The sequence below is a fragment of the Protopterus annectens genome, chromosome 2.part0 (genome assembly GCF_019279795.1).
Source record: "Protopterus annectens isolate FY-2018-M chromosome 2.part0, PAN1.0, whole genome shotgun sequence".
Classification (NCBI taxonomy): Eukaryota; Metazoa; Chordata; order Ceratodontiformes; family Protopteridae; genus Protopterus; species Protopterus annectens.
The window spans coordinates 1,125,377,148-1,125,397,747 of NC_056728.1; the positions used below are offsets into that span (position 1 = coordinate 1,125,377,148).

Here is a 20,600-nt window from a genome sequence, read left to right on the forward strand (position 1 = left end):
TCCTCTGGGGAGTCCCTACCAGGGACATCCTGGAAGCTGCTACCTGGAGTTCTGTACACACCTTCACCAAACATTACCACCTGCCTATCTTTTCCAAATCCAGGATGGGTTTTGCAACAGCAGTCCTGCAAGGCATACTAGCCAGCCCCAACTCTTCTTGACTGCTGCCACCCTTCTTCAGCTTTGGGAATCTACCCAAGTGTGATGACTGCAGCAGTGAAACATGAAAAACATAGTACAGTTGTGTACACTTACCACAAATGTAGATGTTCAAGTGTATTCACTGTTGCAGTCCTGATTTCCCTCCCTCCAGCCCCCTTGTCTCTCTATATCTCTCTCTGCTCTCTATGTCTATTACTCACCCCCTTCAGGGGTATTGGTATTGGTATTTATTTTTACTGGTGGTGTTTTCCCCACCATAACTTAGCTCCTTATTTGGGGGGCTCCTGACATTTGGGGCAAGAAAAACTGATGTAATTGCATCGACTGCCCATTTTTATACCCCTGGCGACCTCACATCAGTCCTGAAGCGACAGCAACTGATGCAGAAATATTAAGTCTCTGGTATTCGGGCCAACTGAGGGCTACCTGTGGCAGATAACCCAAATGTGATGACTGCAACAGTGAATACACTCGAACATCTACATTTATGGTTAAGTGTACACAACTGTACTTTCTGAACATAGCTCTCGACTGGCCAGATTGTTTCAGACAGATAGCTAGGTATGTGCAGGATGGTTTACCTTCATGTGTGCATATTGCACAAGGGTGAACAGCAGTTGTCCGAAAGGCAGTTTGCAAAGTTTGCAAACGCTGAATGGAAAAATGATCGAATGTGCAATGAGCGAATGCACATTGACATTCACTCGTTGCACAGTTGGCATTTTGGGCGGATTATACTGTAGTGGGGATCAGGAAATGGTCCCTTTCCCCACTGTAGTACGATCCTGGAGTTAGAATATTAAAGTATGGGGGGTGTCGGGGGCACAGCCTCCACATGGGGGGTGCAGGGGGGGCTTGCCGCCCTGCTTTAAACCTTATTACATTTTTCGTTCGACATTAGTGTTCGAAAATCAGTGAATCTGCTTTTCGATTTGCTGACTTTTGAACATTACAAACTATCACTGTTTTCACTTTCGTGGTTACGGTTCGCTCATATGAGCAATTGCACCACTGTGATTCGGCTTTGTAAAGGTAAATCGAGCAGGACAGGTGTGTGGAAGGTCCATAGCTGTTCATTTCTGATACAGCAACAGCTGTGCATTTGTCCAGAATTTGGAAGTGAATTTGGACACTAAAACCCCTGAGAGAGGGGTGAGGACAACAGTAATGTGTTGTTAAGCCAGTTAGACAAGATTACATGTGTCAAGTGGACATGTGTGCAAAATGGACAGCTATGTATGGGGCAACAGTTTTTTGGGGGGAACAGATTGCCCTTTTTTTTTTTAATAAGATAAGAGTGGGATGTTGGGGAAAGATAGTGGGGTACATTTGGGGAGGCAAGTTGGGTAGGAAGACACACAAGACAGACAAGACAGCTGACAGGGGTGATATATGACACATGTTGTGGGTAAACACCTTGGATGGGAATGGTGGTTGGAATCAGACACACATAAGCCCCCATATGGTTACAGTGGCACTGAGGTCCCCACCCATGAGCAGTCACCACTGCACCTTCTCGGCCCTGAAGGTGGCTGTGCTGGGGCTGTGCAAGAGGGGCGGGCTGACCTTCAAGATGTGCCAGGCAGCCTTCAAGCTGCCACAGCTGATCACCATACTCTGAATGGTGGACGCTGCACACCAATCCCCAGACCTGATTGTGGTTGACGGTCTCCTCTATGTGCTTGCTCCCAGGCGGGCAAGCCCTGTCCCCTGAGGCAGTTCCACCTGAAGGTAGTGCAGGACCAATGGAAGAGGAAGGCCCGGGTTGGGTCCCAGATGTGCTGGAGCCCAGTACCACAGCAGATGAGGTGGCACAGTTGGATCCACCGGGATCTGCCTTCCCAGACCTGATATAGTGTTTCAGTTTAAAAAATATGGTGGTTAGTCAAGAATAACTCAATTCAGGATTAGTTATAACAGCATGCATGGGTGTTCCGATTAACCTCATAACACATGATTTAAACAGTTGCATAGCAAACAGAACACATGCATATATGGAACCTCTGTAGGCATTATAACAGCATGCAAGTTACTTTGATACCAACAGGCCACCAATGATAGTATTTAACAGGGAACATTAAAATTCAAACAGTTCAATATTTGTATAACAATAGGACACATGTCCTAACAGTAGGTTTGGAGATAAACATACCCATTTAATGTGTATGACGTACTGGTGCAGATGGGGTGGGGGGGGGATCAATTAACAACTGTCTAGGCAGCAGTTTTCAGCAACTGTACAGATCATTACTCTACTCATTATTCTCCATGGCTGACCTAACTGTATATCTACCTATGGCCTGGGGATGGACAGTGGGATTGTTGTACACAGTGTATTGGTTAAGCCTTTTTACAGCTAATAAACACATCTCTTTACCTGGAAGACTTGTTGAAGAAATATGTGTTAACACTACCCGACTGTTTCTAAACATATTCGCATCTTCACAGTTACATATGTGACAATGACAGGAGTGCCCGGCACTCATGCTTGGGGGTGTGGTACTGACATACTCCACCGGGATTTCTGTCTCCCTGGTTATCAGCAGTGACCATTAGCCGTGACATTGTGACACTTGAGGGACATATATCAGCTTGTTGTATGTACTTATCTTACTGCCATGTGCAGCCTTGGGGTTGGACAGTGGATATGTTGAGCACAGATTGTGTTGGTAAAGCCTTCTTACAGCTATTACAAACATTTCCTTACTTTGCAGACCTGCAGAGGTAATTTATGTTAATACTACCTGACTGTTTATACAAATATTCACACATTCTTTGACAACATGCATTCAGCATACCACCACTACTAGGATTTGAATTGTGCCTGTTTGTGCAAAAAGGTAAACCACAGCTGTGTTTCATCACAATGAGCTACTTTTTTCTCCCTAGTACTCTCTGGTTTGCACAAACTGACCTTGTATTTAGACAAATACCCTAGGTAATGAGGACTGTACTGCACTTTTCAGACAACAGATATGTGTTAGGTTTTTAGTAATAGTTGCATGAAACAGTTATTTTCTACAAGAAACACATAACTATGCAGAACTTGTACACATTATATTACTACCACAACATGACAAATTAAACAACAATCTGGGGTTTTCATTTTTATTAAATGTTACAGAGACCTTTATTCACCTGATGACAGTCCTTTAGTCATTGCACACGGTACACAGTTTACATACTAGTTGTTGACAATCTACTACTTTCTACTTATTTACCCTGGATAATGCAAGCTAGATATTTACTCACCAGCCTCCTGATGCAGCCTTAGCAGCCTGCTGGGATGCATGTCAATATTTGCAGCCTTGTCATCTGCAGCTGTACAGGAGATAAATAAACATTTATGCATACCTATTGATTACATACTCAGACTGGACTTTGCAGAACACTAATTGATACTGATACTTAAACACTTCAGGGACATTCCATGACTGTGTGTCTTGGATCCACTGGTGCAAAAGATCCCTCTCCCTACACATCAGGTCAGCTTAATGGTGCTGGACCTGCTCACCAGTCCAAGGGATACCAGTAGCACTGGTGAGATGATCACGTGAGAGATGGTTGCAGGCCTCTGCTTTGTACTGGAAGCCCTGGTACTGGTCCTGCATCAGTCTCCCTTCATGGTCTTTTACAAGGGGTCCAACCATGACCCTGGACTCCTGAATACCACAACGGTGCGCCCGAAAGCTCACACCTTCCCCAACGCCAGTCATAGTGCCTGCAGTGATCAGCTACAACTGGTTATAGGCTGTATTCCCACCTGCAAGATTTAAATAGGACTGATTTCCCGCCCTTTGCCATGATTGGATGATTTTGAATATGCTGAGCTAAGCTAAGTGATGGGCAAACCTGCTTAACACAGATAAGGATTGCTTAAAAGGGTAGATGTAAGCACTGCTTACCAGTGCGCAAATCCGCTTAGCTACGCTAATTATTGCTAAGCATTCAAATCTAAGCAATGCTTACAACAGCTAAGCATAGCTGAGCACAATTTAGTGTTGTTCAGCTTTCATTTTATGAACTATCAGGATTGTGGGGTTGATTCCTTCTTAATGACATCTTCTGATATGTATATGTTTCCCCTCCATAACATCCTTTTATGTGCTTTCATTACATTATATTCTTTTGTGGCTATATTGTATGGGACACTTGTGTTTATATGGGGGTTTCACATCTGTACTACACTGACACCTTACATTTGGACCTGCTACACTACCCTGCTAACAAATATATATTATTCACTACCTATTTATAACAAAAAATAATTTTAGTGATGTTTTCACATATAAAATGAATAAACTGCATTGGGGCTCGAACCATGAATGACTGCATGCTAAGCGAAAGCTCTAACCACTATGATATTTTATTTTCACTATTTTGGCTGTATATTTCTATTTAGCTCCTTCAGATGTTTAAGCTATGCTATACAAAGCTGCACAATGCTCACACCCGTTCAGCTATGCTTAAACTTTAGTGGGGACAGGGGACAAAAATAAATTTTTTGTTTTATTTTTCTTAGTTTAGGGATATGCAGATAGCTAACAGTCATACCTCTCCACCTTTTACAGCATACAATCTGGATGGGGTTTATATTACATGATCGAATGGTCAAATATTCGAACACATAATAGTCGACCCGTAATAATCGAACTGACACATTGCTGAACGGTTCAATGGAGCTCTCTGTACAGTGTGGAAATGTAAGTTTTCCATTGTCTGCATTGTAGTGCGATCTCGGAGTTGGTATATTTAAGTAGTGAGGGGGTGTGGGGGGTGCAGTGGGGCTTGCCCCCCTGTGTAGAATGCTTAAATGGTTTGTTTGGGTAGGTTTTTCTTTTTTTCTTTTTCATTCAACATTGTGGGGGTTCGATTATTATGGGTCGACTATTACATGTTCGACTATTTGACCATTCAATTATATAATATTGACCCTCTGGATGAAGTCTAACATGATGCGAGGACAGATTTTAAATATTGCCCTTACAAACTTAGGAAGTTGATGAATAATAGGATGTGGAGTCTAACACTCACATTTTTGTCATTATTTAATGACTTTGAGCCTCAGTTCTTTGCCAGAACAGTAGTAGGAACACACCTGACATATGAGGCACAAATATGGACATTCTGCAGACACTGTTTTTGTTTTCAAAGTGTCATATGGCACTTCCTGAGTGCAGGGGGCATGTTTACTGTGCGAGCAATGCTCGGACATGCCCCCTGCACTCGTTCACGTATCGTGCCCATGCAGGTTATACAGCAGCATGCCTTCATGTATATGCAAGGTGTGCTGCTGTTCTACATGGGCGTGATCCGCTCCATGAAGGTATAGCACTATTCCTGCATGGAGTTTAATGAAACCCGGGGAAGGTCAATAACTAAAAATGACTTATTAAGATGAAGGCCACTATTACATTTCCATTTTTGTACCATCTTTAAGAGCCATTCATTCAGTCAATTCAACTTGACTGTGTCTAGTATGCTTTCTTATCTATCTCAGCTAGGTTACCCATTCAACATTCCAGCTATTTATATTAAGTCAATGACTGGAAATGCAAGCAGCCATCATATCAGTGCTAGTCTATTCACCTTCAAATAAGGAATGAGGAGATGAGGCTCTTTAACTGGGATGAAAACTAATAAACTTATTTAACTTTTTTTGAAAGCCTCTAGCTTAAATAGAGCCATGACCACCATTAACAACTCAAAATACTGGTATAAGGAGATACATATTGTCCTTAAAAATCATTTACAGGATCCCCACATTTTATTTAATATAGCCAAAATGCCAAATTTTGACCAAACAGCTGGCAGCGCACCTAATCAACACCCAATCACACAAGGCTTCTATTGATCAACCTCCCACACTAATCTTTTAGCCAGCACTTAATACCTTTCATGTAGTAACAAATCCATTCTTCTTTACCCCTCTAGTCACAGCCACAAAAATACCATCTACCAATATTATTAATCAAATATAAAAAATCTTTATACCACCCGTAAGTTAGGTATTACAAGACTGGTGTATTTGTATTGAACTTTGAAGAGCAAAGAAAATACTTTTTTTTCACAATTTTAACTATGAATCAGAAAATGGAAATTGAAAGTAAACCAGTTCTTTGTTGACAAGAAATTTGATTTATAAATAAATATAAGTCGATTCATGACAAACCACAAATAAACAGAATAAAGAATTATCTAGAGAAAAGCACATTTCAAGCTTGAGCATATATAAATAAGTCCCTTAGTCTATATAAATCATTACTTAACAATTATCATGGATTCTTGCAACCTCATTTTCCACATTAGTAAGGAAATATGCACCCTAGAGACCTCCTGTATATGAATCAGCATCTGTTCACATTGCCAGTCATCTTTCTTTAATAATCACAGATTCTGCATTGATTGATTCATCTATTCTTCTCATGAAGTTCTGTCCTTATTCTCAAGTCATTCTGTTGCTTTAAAGTTGCAAATACTTTCCTAAAGAATCATTGGATATGCAAGTACTTCACCAGGGAATAAAACTTTAAAAATTGCTTGGTATGTTAGTTTTTATCTCAAACTCTTTAGATGACATTTCCTGATAACATCACAAAAACAATATTGCTGTTTAATAATCACTTGCTTATCGAAATTATGAACAAAGGAAACTTTCTACCATGTATCATACGTAATTACCAAACCTCCAAAACGGGGTTAGAACTTTTTGTTTTAATAACCAACTGTGAAAAATGAACCACATCAACTTCAGGGCAATCCATCACCATGGAAGATACTGATAAAGGAAGCTGGTAAAATTTCTTTACAGTGGATATAAAAAGTTTACACACCGTTGTTAAAATGCCAGGTTTTGTGATATAAAAAAATGAGACTACAATAAACCATTTCAAAACTTTTCCCACCTTAAATGTGACCTATAACCTGTACAATTCAATTGGAAAAAAAATAAATCTGTTAAGGAGGAAATATAAAAAAATAAAAAGCTTACAATAAACTGGTTGCAAAAGTGTGCACACCCTTAAACTAATACTTTGTTGAAGCACCTTTTGATTTAATTACAACATTCAGTCTTCTTGGGTACACACCTGCCACTAATTAAAGAGACTCTGATTAACCCCAAATAAAGTTCAACTGTCCTAGTAGGATTTTTCTGATATTTACTCATTTGCCAGTAATAGCCAAAGCCATGGTTCGCAGAGAGCTTACAAAGCACCAAAGGGATCTCATTGTTGAATGGTATCAGTCAGGAGAAGAGTACAAAAAATTTTCCACAGCATTAGATATACCATTGAACACAGTGAAGATAGTCATCAAAATGTGGAGAAAATATGGGACAACAGTGACGTTGCAAAGAACTGGACTCCCCCCCAAAACTGATGAAAAGACAAGATGAAAATTGGTCAGGGAAGCTGCCAAGAGAACTACAGCAACACTGAAGGAGCTGCAGGAATTTCAGGCAAGTACTGGTTGTATACTACATGTGACAACAATCTCCCATATTCTCCATATGTCTGGGCTGTGTGGTAGGGTTGCAAGATGGAAGCCTTTTCTTACACTGAAAAACATCCAGGCCTGGCTAAAATTTGCAAAACAATACATCAAGACTTACAAAAGCATGTGGGAAAATGTGTTATGGACTGATAAGACTAAGGTTGAACTTTTTGGCCACAATTCCAAAAGGTATGTTTGGCACAAAAACAACACTTCACATCACCAGAAGAACACCATCCCTGTGGTGAAGCATGGTGGTAGCAGTATCATGCTTTGAGGCTGCTTTTCTTCAGATGGAACTGAGGCTTTAATCAAGGTGGAGGGAATTATGAACAGTTCCAAATAGCAGTCACTTTTGGCTCAAAACCTTCAGACATCTGCTAGAAAGCTGAAGATGAAGAGGAATTTCACCTTTCAACATGACAATGACCCCAAGCATACATCCAAATCAACAAAAGAATGGCTTCACCAGAAGAAAATTAAAGAGCTGGAATGGCCCAGCCAAAGCCCAGACCTAAATCAAATAGAACATCTGTGGAGTGGCCTGAAGAGGGCTGTGCACATGAGATACCCTCGTAATCTGACAGATGTGGAGCACTTTTACAAGGAAGAATGGGCAAATATTGTCAAGTCAAGATGTGCCATGCTGATAGACTCCTACCCAAGAAGACTGAATTCTCTAATTAAATCAAAAGGTGCTTCAACAAAGTATTAGCTTAAGGGTGTGCACACACAACAAAGTATTAGTTTAAGGCTGTGCACACAACAAAGTATTAGTTTAAGAGTGTGCACACTTATGCAACCAGCTTATTGTACATTTTTTATTTTTTATATTTTTCCCCCTAACAGATTTGTTTTTCAATTAAATTGTACAGGTTATAGGTCACATTAAAGGTGAGAAAAGTTTTTAAATGATTTATTGTGGTCTCATTTTTTATATCACAACAACATGGCATTTTAACAGGGGTGTGTACACTTTTTATATCCACTGTATATGAACACTTGATGAATTTTTCCCTCATATACTATACAAAGTTCAGTCCTTCCACTCGGCCTCAATCTCATTTAACTGTTGTATCTTGGTACTTTGTCTTACATTTTAATTAATTATGTCATGCCATGACCAGTTCTATGTTAAACCCCATACATTGCTTCCTTGCAACCTTGTTTTTTTATTGCATCATCGTCATCATCTTTGCCATTCAGTTTATAAAAACATGCAGTCAATTTAGTCATGATCCCTCTCAGGTCTTGTAAAATGATCTCAAATGTCAGACACCATCACATATGTTCTATCTCCAACTCTTGTCGTCCTAGCTTACTTTCACATTCACTGTTTGTTGGTGAACTCCAGTGTTTTCAGTGCCCACTGAACACCTTTTTCTCTTTTTTGATCAAATACTTCACTCCAATCAAGCAATCCGATTTAGGCAAATTTCATATTTAATTCAGGCTTTGTCTAATTCCTTCATCAGCTAATGAGTGGTTTTGTTTATCCAGGGAATGCAGTTGCATTGTTTCTTACTTGCATAATGGAGTGTGCTTATCCAGAAGGTTCAGTAGAAGAGAACTGAATATAATTAGACCTTTGTTCTTGCCTTTTGTCTAGTGTAGGCAGTTCTACTTTGTCCTTGACAGAAAAGTTGTTGCATTGCTCACATCTAGTATTTTATGATCTTTAGGAGTATTGTTTTTGGTGCTGATGGTGTGGCTTTTTTTCATATTGCAAAGGATGGCTTGTGGTCACTGAGGTGATTTGGTAGTGTGCTTGAGATGAGAAATCTCATGGTTGCTATGTTAATATCCAGTCTGGGAAGTTTTTCTATTCCTGCTTTAGGTCACAGTGAGTAAGAGTCTTGTTGACTGGGATGATATAGGAGAATATAGTTAAACTTCACTGTTGCAGTTGTCATTCAAGCAACAGAGGATGTCCGGGAGATGTTTCTTTGCTTGTCTGACTTTACTTATACACAGCCAATGTGTATACTTGCTTGTTAGTTCCTATTGTGACATCTACAAATATGTTTTTTCTTCCTGGTAGATTAGGAGGTTGCTTGCCATGGAATTTTTGTTTAATTGCAGAGAAGTTTCAAGTGAGCACAAAAGCTTTAACATGGCCCACTGCTTTTAAAACATAACAGACAGTTTAACTATATACAAGTGATATAGAAATAAAAAGGAGGCTCTGTGACAGACTTTGTAATGGATTGGGGTGGTGACATCTTGCCACTTGACAACAAAGTCACATTTAGTGCACCAGTCGTAGTAGACATTAAAGAAAAGTAAGGAAAACTGGAAAACTGCACGTCAGTTATCTTGTGGTATATTATTACTGCTGAAAATGCAGCTGATTATTGTCTTCCATTATGTTACTTAGTTATGAAGTATGCACTGAAAGCGTTACAAAAATTGTAATGTCTAAGTGAACTTGTCGTATTTGTTGCTGATGACAGTGTAGCTCAGTAAGGTAATAAAACAGCAGATACTTGTCTGTTTGATCCGGTGTCTTGTAATGAGATGATTGATTACCTGTTTCATATCTTCTTGCATTGCGGTAGCTTCTAGGACACTGGCAGGCCATTCGTAAGCATTTGGAACCTGACAACCTTTCCAAAGCATCGGCTGCAAGAAGTTTCTTGTCTTTTATTCAGCGCCTCAGGATAGCTGGAAAGGAAGAGATATTGCAGATGTTGAAAACAGAAAACCAAACTCTGCTGTAAGTTATACTGGGATTCCCTTTTTTGAGTACTAGTATTGTAGCAGTGCAAAGAAAATGCTAAATTAAAGTTAAAAATATGTGGCATAAAGGCAAATGTTCAGAGTATTTTGAGGAATGTCAAATCCAAACCTACTACAAATACAGAAAAATGGTGTCTTAAATCATGCCTAAAGTAGTGTACAAGGTATTAGACATATAAACTTGCCACACTATATCAAAAACTGGTCATAAACAAAATGAACAGCACTATTACTAAAGAGTATTGTAACAGGGCATCAACCAAGAATGTTAGCAACTTTGATGCACACTAGAACCACACACAGATCTCACTTGTTCTGCTCTACAACAGTTATTACAAGAGGTATGACAACTCAAGATCAACCACACCATCACTACGGAAAATCATAAATGAAGACCTTTAATAATGTCACATCAGGCAAGGGTGTATGACAAACACGCCTATGGTAGTATCACAAATATTTCTTAAGTCCTCATCTACAAAAATGCCACAAGTGAACATTAATAACCTCATATGAACAGCAGTGCTGCAAAGGAATTGTACAATCACAATGCTAAAATCAAATCAAAATCATAGCAGAAAGCTAAGCTTGAAGGGTCATAGATTAATGGCCAAATGGCTGAAACCATGTTGAAAATGTGAAACCCATAACTGGAAGTCTCTTTGGTATGAACAATAAAGTATAAGCGGCACAAAATTATGGTAAATCTTAAAGCTGACCTTAATGCAATTAAATATTTTGAAGGAGATACTGTTCCCTTTGCCCCTACTAACACTACTTATGCACACTAATGCTTGGAGTGCTGTACTGCAGAGTGAGGCAAATACTCAGTGTACTGGAACCTCAACTTAGTATGTATATTTCCTTTTCATAGGTTCACAGGTTCATAGGTAGGTACTAGGCTATTGGCCCTAGGGCCTATATAAGCCTAGCCAAATGGTACCATGGCTTTTGCCACCCAAGAAAATTATTTTCTTGTGCCCCTGTCGAGAAGAGCCACAGAAGTGATCCCCTAGGTGAATTTCCTGTCTCCCATCCAATCATCAAGATTTTTCTTGAAGAGTGCTAATGAGGAGCTTTGTTTGCTATAGATAGGTAGTTTGTTCCAGAGTATGGGAAGTCTCTGGGACAGGAATCTATCCCTCTGGCATGTTCTGTTTATTGTTGGTGACAGGGCTTAGGTCCCTAGAGCGTGTTGCTCGGAGGTATTGGGATTTCTTTAAGTGGAACATGTCCAACAGCTTTGGGTTTGACATAGCTTTGTATGTTAGGCAGAGATCACCTCTGAGTAGGTGATGTGCGATGGAGTAAAGCTGGAGTTTTTTTAGATGGTCTGCGTAGGGCATCTGTTTGAGGCCAGTAATCCTCTTTGTGAGGTATTTATGTGGCCTTTCCAGTTGTTGTAGATGCCTTGTGAGGTACATACCAAAAGGGGCGTTGTACTCTATAATGGGTCTAATGAGTGACGAGCAGAGGGGAACAATGACCTCTTTTTTCCTGGCTGAGAAACCTTTTGTGATGAGGTGTGCCACGTAGAAGGATTTCCTGACTATTGTGGTGATGTGATTATCAAAGGAGAGACTACTGTTCACCTGTGTCCCAAGGTCTCTTATCACACTTTCTGTGTTAAGTAGACTGCTGCCTATGTGGTAGTTCATGGGTACAGAGTTTTTACCAAAAGGGATGACAATGCACTTTTTGGCATTGAGCTTGAGGCCATGGCTTTGACACCAGGCATCTGCCTCAGTGAGGCTCTTTTGTAGGATCTCCACATCGTTAGGAGTTTTGATTATGGCTGCTAGTTTTCAGTCATCTGCAAACTTTGTTAGCCAAAGACCTTCTGTGTTAACCTGCACTTCAGAGAAGTAGATGCCTAACAGGAGAGGACCCAGGACTGAACCCTGTGGTACTCCACTTGTCACTGGTCTGAAGTTGGATTTAGAGTCTGCTACTTTCACAGTGTGGGTTCTATTAGTGAGCCAGTTGGCAACCCATCTTGTGACATAGGGTTTTATACCTAGTTTACTGAGTTTATCTATAATTCCAGAGTGGGGGAATGGTGTTGAAAGCCTTGGCGAGATCTAGATAGGCTGTGTGAACCACCTTACCCTCATCTACGGTTTTGGTGACCACTTCAAACAAGTCTATCAGGTTTAGGAGACATAATCTGCCTTTTACAAACCCGAACAGGGTAGGGTCCAGAGTTTGGAGATTACCAATGTCATTGTTTATAAGTTCCATGATGATACATTCCATAGCCTTGCAGACCAGGCTCATCAGGCTAATGGGGCTATAGTTCCCGGGGTCCATGGTGGCTCCTCCTTTGTGGAGAGGGATAACCGTTGCTGTGCGTCATTCAGTGGGCACAAAGCCTGAGGTGAGGCTATGATTGAACATGGTACTTAGGTGGGGTGCCAGTTCGTTCTGTAATTCATGTAGAACGCAGCCTGGGATGTTGTCAGGTCCCATGGATGCTGTGTTCTTGGCTTTGGAGAGTGTGTTTTTTACCTGTGCAACCATGATTACAGGAACTTTGCATTCTTCTGGTATAGAGTTGGGCCCTTTAGGGGGTGAGAGAGGGGTAAAGTTAGCACTGAACCTGGATGTTGGCAATATCAGTTGGATCTGCATATTTAGTGCCATTGTGCTGTAACTCAGAGCAGATCTGGGTGTTGCCATTGAGATGCTTTTAGTCTTGTAGTTTTGAGCATTCCAAATGTAGTCCTTGCAAACTCAAAATGAGCTCCAAATGACCTTAAACATTTGGATGGGTATTGTACTATGAAAACTTTAATGTCTGCAGTCCTCATTGATTTACCAGAAAATCAAACATTTTAGAATCAATGATAATTGAGTGGCAGAGTTTTGCTGTTTGCCTGAGAGCACACATGCACCCATAGACACACATATGAGCATGTGTGTAAACACACACACACACACACACACACACACACACACACACACACACACACACACACACACACACACACACACACCAAAACACTACACAGGACTGTTTTTTTCTTAAAAAGACCATGCTAGTGCTAGATTGTTTGTTTGGTACTGATCCATTTCGACTCTGACAAGCTCTATGAAGTATGTCTCACTGGCTGTACATTCAAGCCACTGAAAGAGAAAAAACTGGAGTTGTTGCATATCAAAGCAGCATGGATTCAAATTAAGATAACAAAACTGGAGTTAAGGCCACATTCTTTTTCAGTAACCCAGACTGTTACTTGTGTTGGGCCCAGCCCTGAATTTATGAATAGGCAAACAAGGTGTGCAGTGTAACAGTGTCCTCCCTTAAATTGCTTATAATTCTCTTGAGTAATGAATAAGCCACGCTGAGGATCTTTCTTACCACAGTGGTAACCTGTTGGCCAATTGTGGCATATTTATTTGTGGCTGTAACTAGATCCCTAAAAATGATTGGCACCTTATTGAATTGTTGGCGCTCATAATACAGAGTGCTTTCATATGGAAAAAAGACCAAAAAATGCAAGAGAAGAGTGAATATTAAACATCACTCCTTTCCTTTAAACTTTTTTTTTTTTTTTTTTGCAGGGGGCAAGCCTCCCTGATGTGAGGATAAGCACTCCACACTCCACCAACTTATATAAGCCTCTCACACTTCCCATACGTGTATATACCAAATATAAGATTGCCACATCTCATTGAAAAGGGAATGTTTTAAGAAATGGCCATCTTGGACTTGGTATATGCAAGTCTGATTTTTCAGCCATTCAGTCTCTGTATTTTGGGATTTGCTGAAGTGGGTTCCGGCATTTCAAATGGTTGCCAAATAATCTCCATCTTCAGTGGTTGTCTCTCAGTACAATAGAGTAACATCAAGGGGCAGACCAGTTATATTCTGAGTGCTATTATGTTACATTTAACACTGAAGGCAAAGCCATTATTTTTGCACCATATATATTTTGTGTACACTCTTCGCAGAAAAAAAAATATTGTGTTTAATGAGAAGAGAAAAAGTTACCATGACAAAAACAAAAAAACAAAAAAATATATATACTTGTTTTCTGCCTTCCTAAGCTAGTATAGTCCAGTTTTCAGGTTAGTGCTGAATTCAGGGCTGTGTTACAAGTTTCTGTGTTTGCCCATACCTTACTTGGATAGAAGGAAGTTTCTCTGTTCACTGTGAGAGAGGGAGCTTTGAGCAGCCTATCTGTCCCTGGAGGAGTGGTTTCAGCCCAGAAATTAGTAGTTAATTGGCAATTTTGGGCTAATTTCTATCTCTTTCATTTCCCTGCTATAAAACCCGCATTTGCAAGATTTTTGTGCTAGTATACAGCTCAGCAAGCTCCTGCCTGGTGCCCTGCGGAGTTCTACAGCAGAAGAGAGACAAAAGAGAGACTTTGGAGTGATTAAGTATCATGTTTCTGCATTTTCTTGCTGCCTTTAGCTAATTCCACCTAAAACGCCAATTTTCTAGTTTCTGTGATTTAAAAAGCTTGTTTCAGCTACATATTGTACTTATTTTACTGCCTGCACTTTAACAAAGTCATTTTTATGTTTAAATTACCTGTTTAACTGTTGTAGGCTACACACTCAAGTGTGATAGCCATTTCTGTGCATTTAAAGTTTTTTTGATTGTTTCTGCTTTATTTTCTGAAAAAAAAACAAAAAAAAACAAAAAAAAATACGTGTTTTCCCACCTTTCTAAGCTAGTATAGTCCACTTTTCAGGTTAGTGCTGAATTCAGGGCTGTGTTACAAGTTTCTGTGTTTGCCCATACCTTACTTGGATAGAAGGAAGTTTCTCTGTTCACTGTGAGAGAGGGAGCTTTGACCAGCCTATCTGTCCCTGGAGGAGTGGTTTCAGCCCAGAAATTAGTAGTTTATTGGCCATTTTGGGCTAATTTCTATCTCTTTAATTTCCCTGTTATAAAACCCGCATTTGCAAGGTTTTGCATGCCGGGCAGTGCTGGTTAGCTAGGGTATAACCATTCCTGGCTCCACAAAGTCTACTCTTCAATTTTTCCCTTGGAACTATACAAACATTCAACTTAAACACTCAAACCATTCACTTTTCATACCGGCACTTTCTCAAAACTCATAGCAAGCACTAATAAAACTTAGCACTAGACCACCCCCCCCCCATACTGTAGAGAAGGACAAGGCTATCTATTTGACCTTACCAGCCAATCAGTAAAACAGTTCACTGTACCTATCCATGCATGTCCAAAGGGCAGTTTCAGGTGCACTCTCCGGACCAACTGGTGAATCTGGGCATTTTGAGGCAATGTTACAATTGCCTCATGTACACAGACAACCCTCTCCTCCTTCCACCAAACACTAATACATGTGAGAGATGCAATTATACAGCCAAACTGGAGGCTAAGCTCTCTCAACCCAAGACTAGACCAGGCAGTCAAGAGGAGAAGAGAATTATTTGCATCACACCACCAGTCTCACATAGACCTATGAAACCAGCACCGGGAAAAAACACACATAAATACACGAAAAAATACTCGGAGGCTCTAAATAAAAATTTGCAGAAACAACAGAGACCTCCAAAGCAGACATCCAAGCAACCTCCACCCCACAACACAAACCATGAAACACATACTTCACAAAACCAGTGTGCCACACAATCACAGGTAAGGCAAAATAACATACACAACACAGACGTCCCACTCACTAGGCTGACCAAGGAGAAGGTTACTGTTAGCGGTCTGTCGGGTGCCAGGATCTGCCACATAACACAAGCACTCAGGTCACTCCAGAACAAGTACAAATATGACTCTGTCATCGTCGATGTTGATGTGAATGACCTGAGCCATACCTCCCTGGACTACATGAAAAGAGACATGGAGGAGCTCTCTGATCACGTATCCCAGGCTGGTATGACCCTGACCCTGAGTGGCATCCTGCCTCCACCAAGAATGATACCATGGTATAGAGAAAAAACAACTGGCTAAGCTTCTGGTGCCATTCAAATGGGATCCAGTGTCTGTTAGCCTGGGATGACATCCTCGACAAGCCACGCTGCTTTGTTAGAGATGGCTTGCACCTGTCACCCTTCGGCTTTCAAATACTGGCCAAGGCTCTTGCCACCCCCATAGTGCCTTTTTTAGGCAAGGCTCAAAAGGCAAACCCACCGTCATAAATAGCACAAGTAACAAAAAACTGAGGGTAATGCTACTCAATGACAGAATTCTAAACTTCAAAATGCACGCACTGGAGGCACTCCTCAGTATGGAAAAAATCGATATATCTGCAGTAACAGAAACCTGGTTTAAAGCTCCAGAGAGCACCCCAGCACTACCAGGCTACAACTCATACCATACATTTCAGCCACAAAACCCAGACCGAAATACAAAAGGCAGGGGAGTATCCATATTCATCAAGGAGCATTTATATCACGTTATCGAAAGATGAAAATAGCTAACGCTATTTCATCGGCCCCAAAACATCTAAACATGAAAATATCGAACATTCAGAACAGCAAATTTTTTCCCATGGAAAAAATTTGCTGCTCTGAAACACATACACACAACACAAGCACATCAAACAAACAGCAACCACACACATACACTTAAATTCCTACATCTAATGCTAAACTAAACTAAACATACACTACTATCTACCCACTTACCTTAACCCAAACCCTAACCCTAAGGTCCGTCACTATCACACACATGCCTAACCCATGCCCTAACCCTAACTCACTTAACCCGCCCCTAACCCTAACGTACATACAATCGCACACTTACCTGAACCCAACCACAGAAACGACCAACCAAATTCTTTCCCAAGGAAAGAATTCGCTGTTCTGCAGCTTCGGTATTCTTAGCATTCACTGAATAGTGTTCGATATCAGAACATTTGAAGTTTTAATACTTCGATGTTCTGATATAGACCCATCAAGGATACCCACACCTCCAGGTTAGTGGCACAGCATGATGCTTCAGAGATCATTCACATGCAACTAACAATGGGCAAAACTGCTATTCAAATTATAGCTTGCTACAGATCACCCACCATGTCCCAGGACCCCCACTCCACATTCCTGGAAACACTGGGAAACATAAAGGTCCTACCAAACACCCTGATATTGGGTGATTTCAATTACCCAAACATTAACTGGGAGATCTACTCAAGTACAAACTCCCTTGCCCAACATTTCCTAGAATTTATAAACTCAAACACCCTGGATCAACTGGTCAACACTCCCACCAGAGGTGACAACATATTGGTCCTGGTCATCACCAACATGGGCAACCAGTGTTCCACACTGGAGGTCAACCCCTCGCAGGTTAGATCTGACCATAAACTAATCACTCCGGATATCCACATTCCACCACCACCCCTGGTCAAAGAAAACACGGTGAAAAACATTACAAAAGCAAACTTCACGTTACTTAAGACCAAAGTGGGAAGTTTCAAAGCCCCCATGCTAAAGGATAACGCTGTCCAAGCTGCAAAATCCCTTACTAATACACTCTATGGGCACCTACAAGAATGCGTGGATCATGCTATCCCAAAAAAAAAACAAGACTCACTCCACCAAGAAAAGGAAACCAGTCTGGTAGACCCCTGCCATAAACAAGCTATACAATAGAAGGAGGAAACTAGTACAGAAAAGAGTAAAATCCCAAGAAGGGAAGACATCCCTGATCAGTATCAGCAGGAAACTATGTTCCCTCATAAAATCACCCAAGGCTAGCTTTAAAAGAAAAATTGCCATGGACTCCAAAGATAACCTCAAGTCATTCTTTAGCTATGTCAAGAATCTAAGTGGCAATTCTCAGATCTGCTCAGAGTTAGTGCGGAATGGTACAAAATACACTGAACTGACCGATATAGCCAATATCCTAGCAGACAGGTTCAGTGCAAACTTCACCCCCCTCTCACCCCCAAAAGGGCCCATAACTATACCAGAAGAATGTAGTGCCTCTGAAATCACAGACACTCAGGTTAAAACAGCCCTCTCCAAAGCCAAAAACACAGCATCAATGGGACCGGACGGAATCCCAGGCTGCGTCCTACATGAGCTCAAAGATGAACTAACCCCTCACCTAAGCACACTGTTTAAACTCAGCCTCTCTGCAGGCTACATGCCCACAGAGTAGTGCACAGAAATGGTTATTCCACTCCACAAAGGTGGAGCCACAACGGACCCCAGGAACTATCACCCTATAAGCCTGACTAGCTTGGTCTGCAAAGCTATTGTTCACATCATCATGGATCTCATTAACAGAGACATTGGAAACCTCCAAACACTGGACACTACCCAGTTCAGCTTTGTCAAGGGCAGATCATGCCTCCTAAACCTGGTGGACTTCTTTGAGACAGTTACCAAGGCTATAGACAAGGGAAAGGTGGTACACACAGCCTACCTAGACCTTGCAAAGGCCTTCAACACCATTCCCCACTCAGGTATTATAGACAAGCTCACCAGCTTGAACATAAACCCTCTACATCATGAGATAAGTTGCCAACTGGCTCACAGACAGAACCCACATGGTAAGAGTTGCAGGAGCTAGGTCTGACTCTAAACCGGTTACAAGTGGCATTCCCCAGGGCTCAGTCCTAGGACCCCTCCTGTTCGGCATATACTTCTCAGAGGTACAGGAAAGCACAGGAGGACTATGGCTGACCAAGTTCGCAGATGACCGCAAACTAGGGGCTATAATTGACTCTCTGGCTGACACAGACATCCTCCAAAAGGGTCTCACTGAAACAGATACCTGGTGTCAAAACCATGGCCTCAAGCTAAATGCCAAAAAGTGCATAGTCATCCCCTTTGGAAAAAACAAAGTACCCACAAACTACCACATAGGTGGTAGCCCCCTAAATACGGAAGACGTAATAAGGGATCTGGGGACCCAAGTAGATGGTAACCTCTCCTTTGATAATCACATTGCCAAAGTGGTTAGAAAATCTTTCTATGTGGCCCATCTAATCACAAAAGGGTTTGCATCCAGATCGAAAGAGGTCATTGGGCCCCCTCTATGCATGATTCATCAGACCCATCATAGAGTACAATGCCCCATTTGGGATGTACCTTACAAGACACCTGCAACAATTGGAAAGACCACAGAAGTACCTCACCAAGAGGATCACTGGCCTCAAGCAGATGCCCTATGCAGCTCCACTGAAGAAACTCCAGCTGTACTCGGTTGCATACCGCCTACTCAGAGGTGATCTCTGCCTGACATACAAGGCCATGTCCAACCCAGAATTGATGGACATGCTCCACCTAAAGAAAACCATATCCCATTGAGCCACACACTCCAGGGATCTAAACCTCACCACAACAATAAATAGGACGTGCTGGATGGATAGATTCCTGTCCCAGAGACTTCCCATGCTCTGGAACAAGATTCCAATCTACATTAGGCAGAGCTCCTCACTAACCCTCTTCAACAGAAATCTTGACGAGTGGATGGGAAACAGAAAGTTTACCCCAGGGATCACTTTAATGGCTCTGCTGGACAGAGGCACAGGGAACTAATCTAAGGGGGCGGCGAAAGCCAACACATTCTGTCTAGGCTTATAAATGCCTTCGGGCAGATAGCCTAGTACCTACCTATGAACCTATGAACTTATGATAGGAATCATCAACAAACTTAGTGAGACTGAAGCAATTTTTATCAACTAAAATGATGAAGAGCACTGATTCAACCGTAACCAGTGGGTTTATACTGTAAAGCCAATTGTCAGCCCATTGGTAGCTTGTTGTTGTTGAGCTGACTGAGTTTGATTAAAGTCCTTACAGGATAAGGTTATAGGACTTTGCATTATCAAAGTGGGCTGTGTGTATATATAACTCCTTGACCAGGCGCATTGTGACCTCCTGAAAAAAGAAGCAACCACATTTAGTAGATATGACCTCCTTAACATTTCTGTATTGGTTCATATGTAGAAGGACTTACAGGAAAATTGTCATAACAATCATTTCTATAGCCCTGCATGGGATACTGGTGAATCTTTGAGGTGCAAGTGTATATCCTTCCATGTGGGCAAGAACTATTGTTAATGGCTGTCATAGTGTGTCGACAAGCCCTGTGCACAGCTTTTATTTAACAAGATTTGAAAAAGATTTACTAGACTTGTATTTTAAGGTGCTATGATTTCCCATAGAATTGGGTGTTTTTGTTTCACTTTGATAAGGAAATTTAACTTGGGGAACTCTCTAAGTGTAGTAAAGTAGTGGCCTTACTTGGTAGGGTTCTGAGGTTG

General features: G+C 41.2%; 1 protein-coding gene across 1 annotated transcript in view; it reads left to right on the forward strand.

Moving 5' to 3' along the window:
- LOC122793370 (microsomal triglyceride transfer protein) overlaps positions 1–20,600 on the forward strand; it is a 704,416-nt gene that overhangs the window by 305,509 nt on the left and 378,307 nt on the right. The window contains exon 8 of the mRNA XM_044061320.1: positions 10,215–10,372. Coding sequence (XP_043917255.1) covers positions 10,215–10,372 — 158 coding nt within the window. The remainder of the gene's footprint in view (positions 1–10,214; positions 10,373–20,600) is intronic.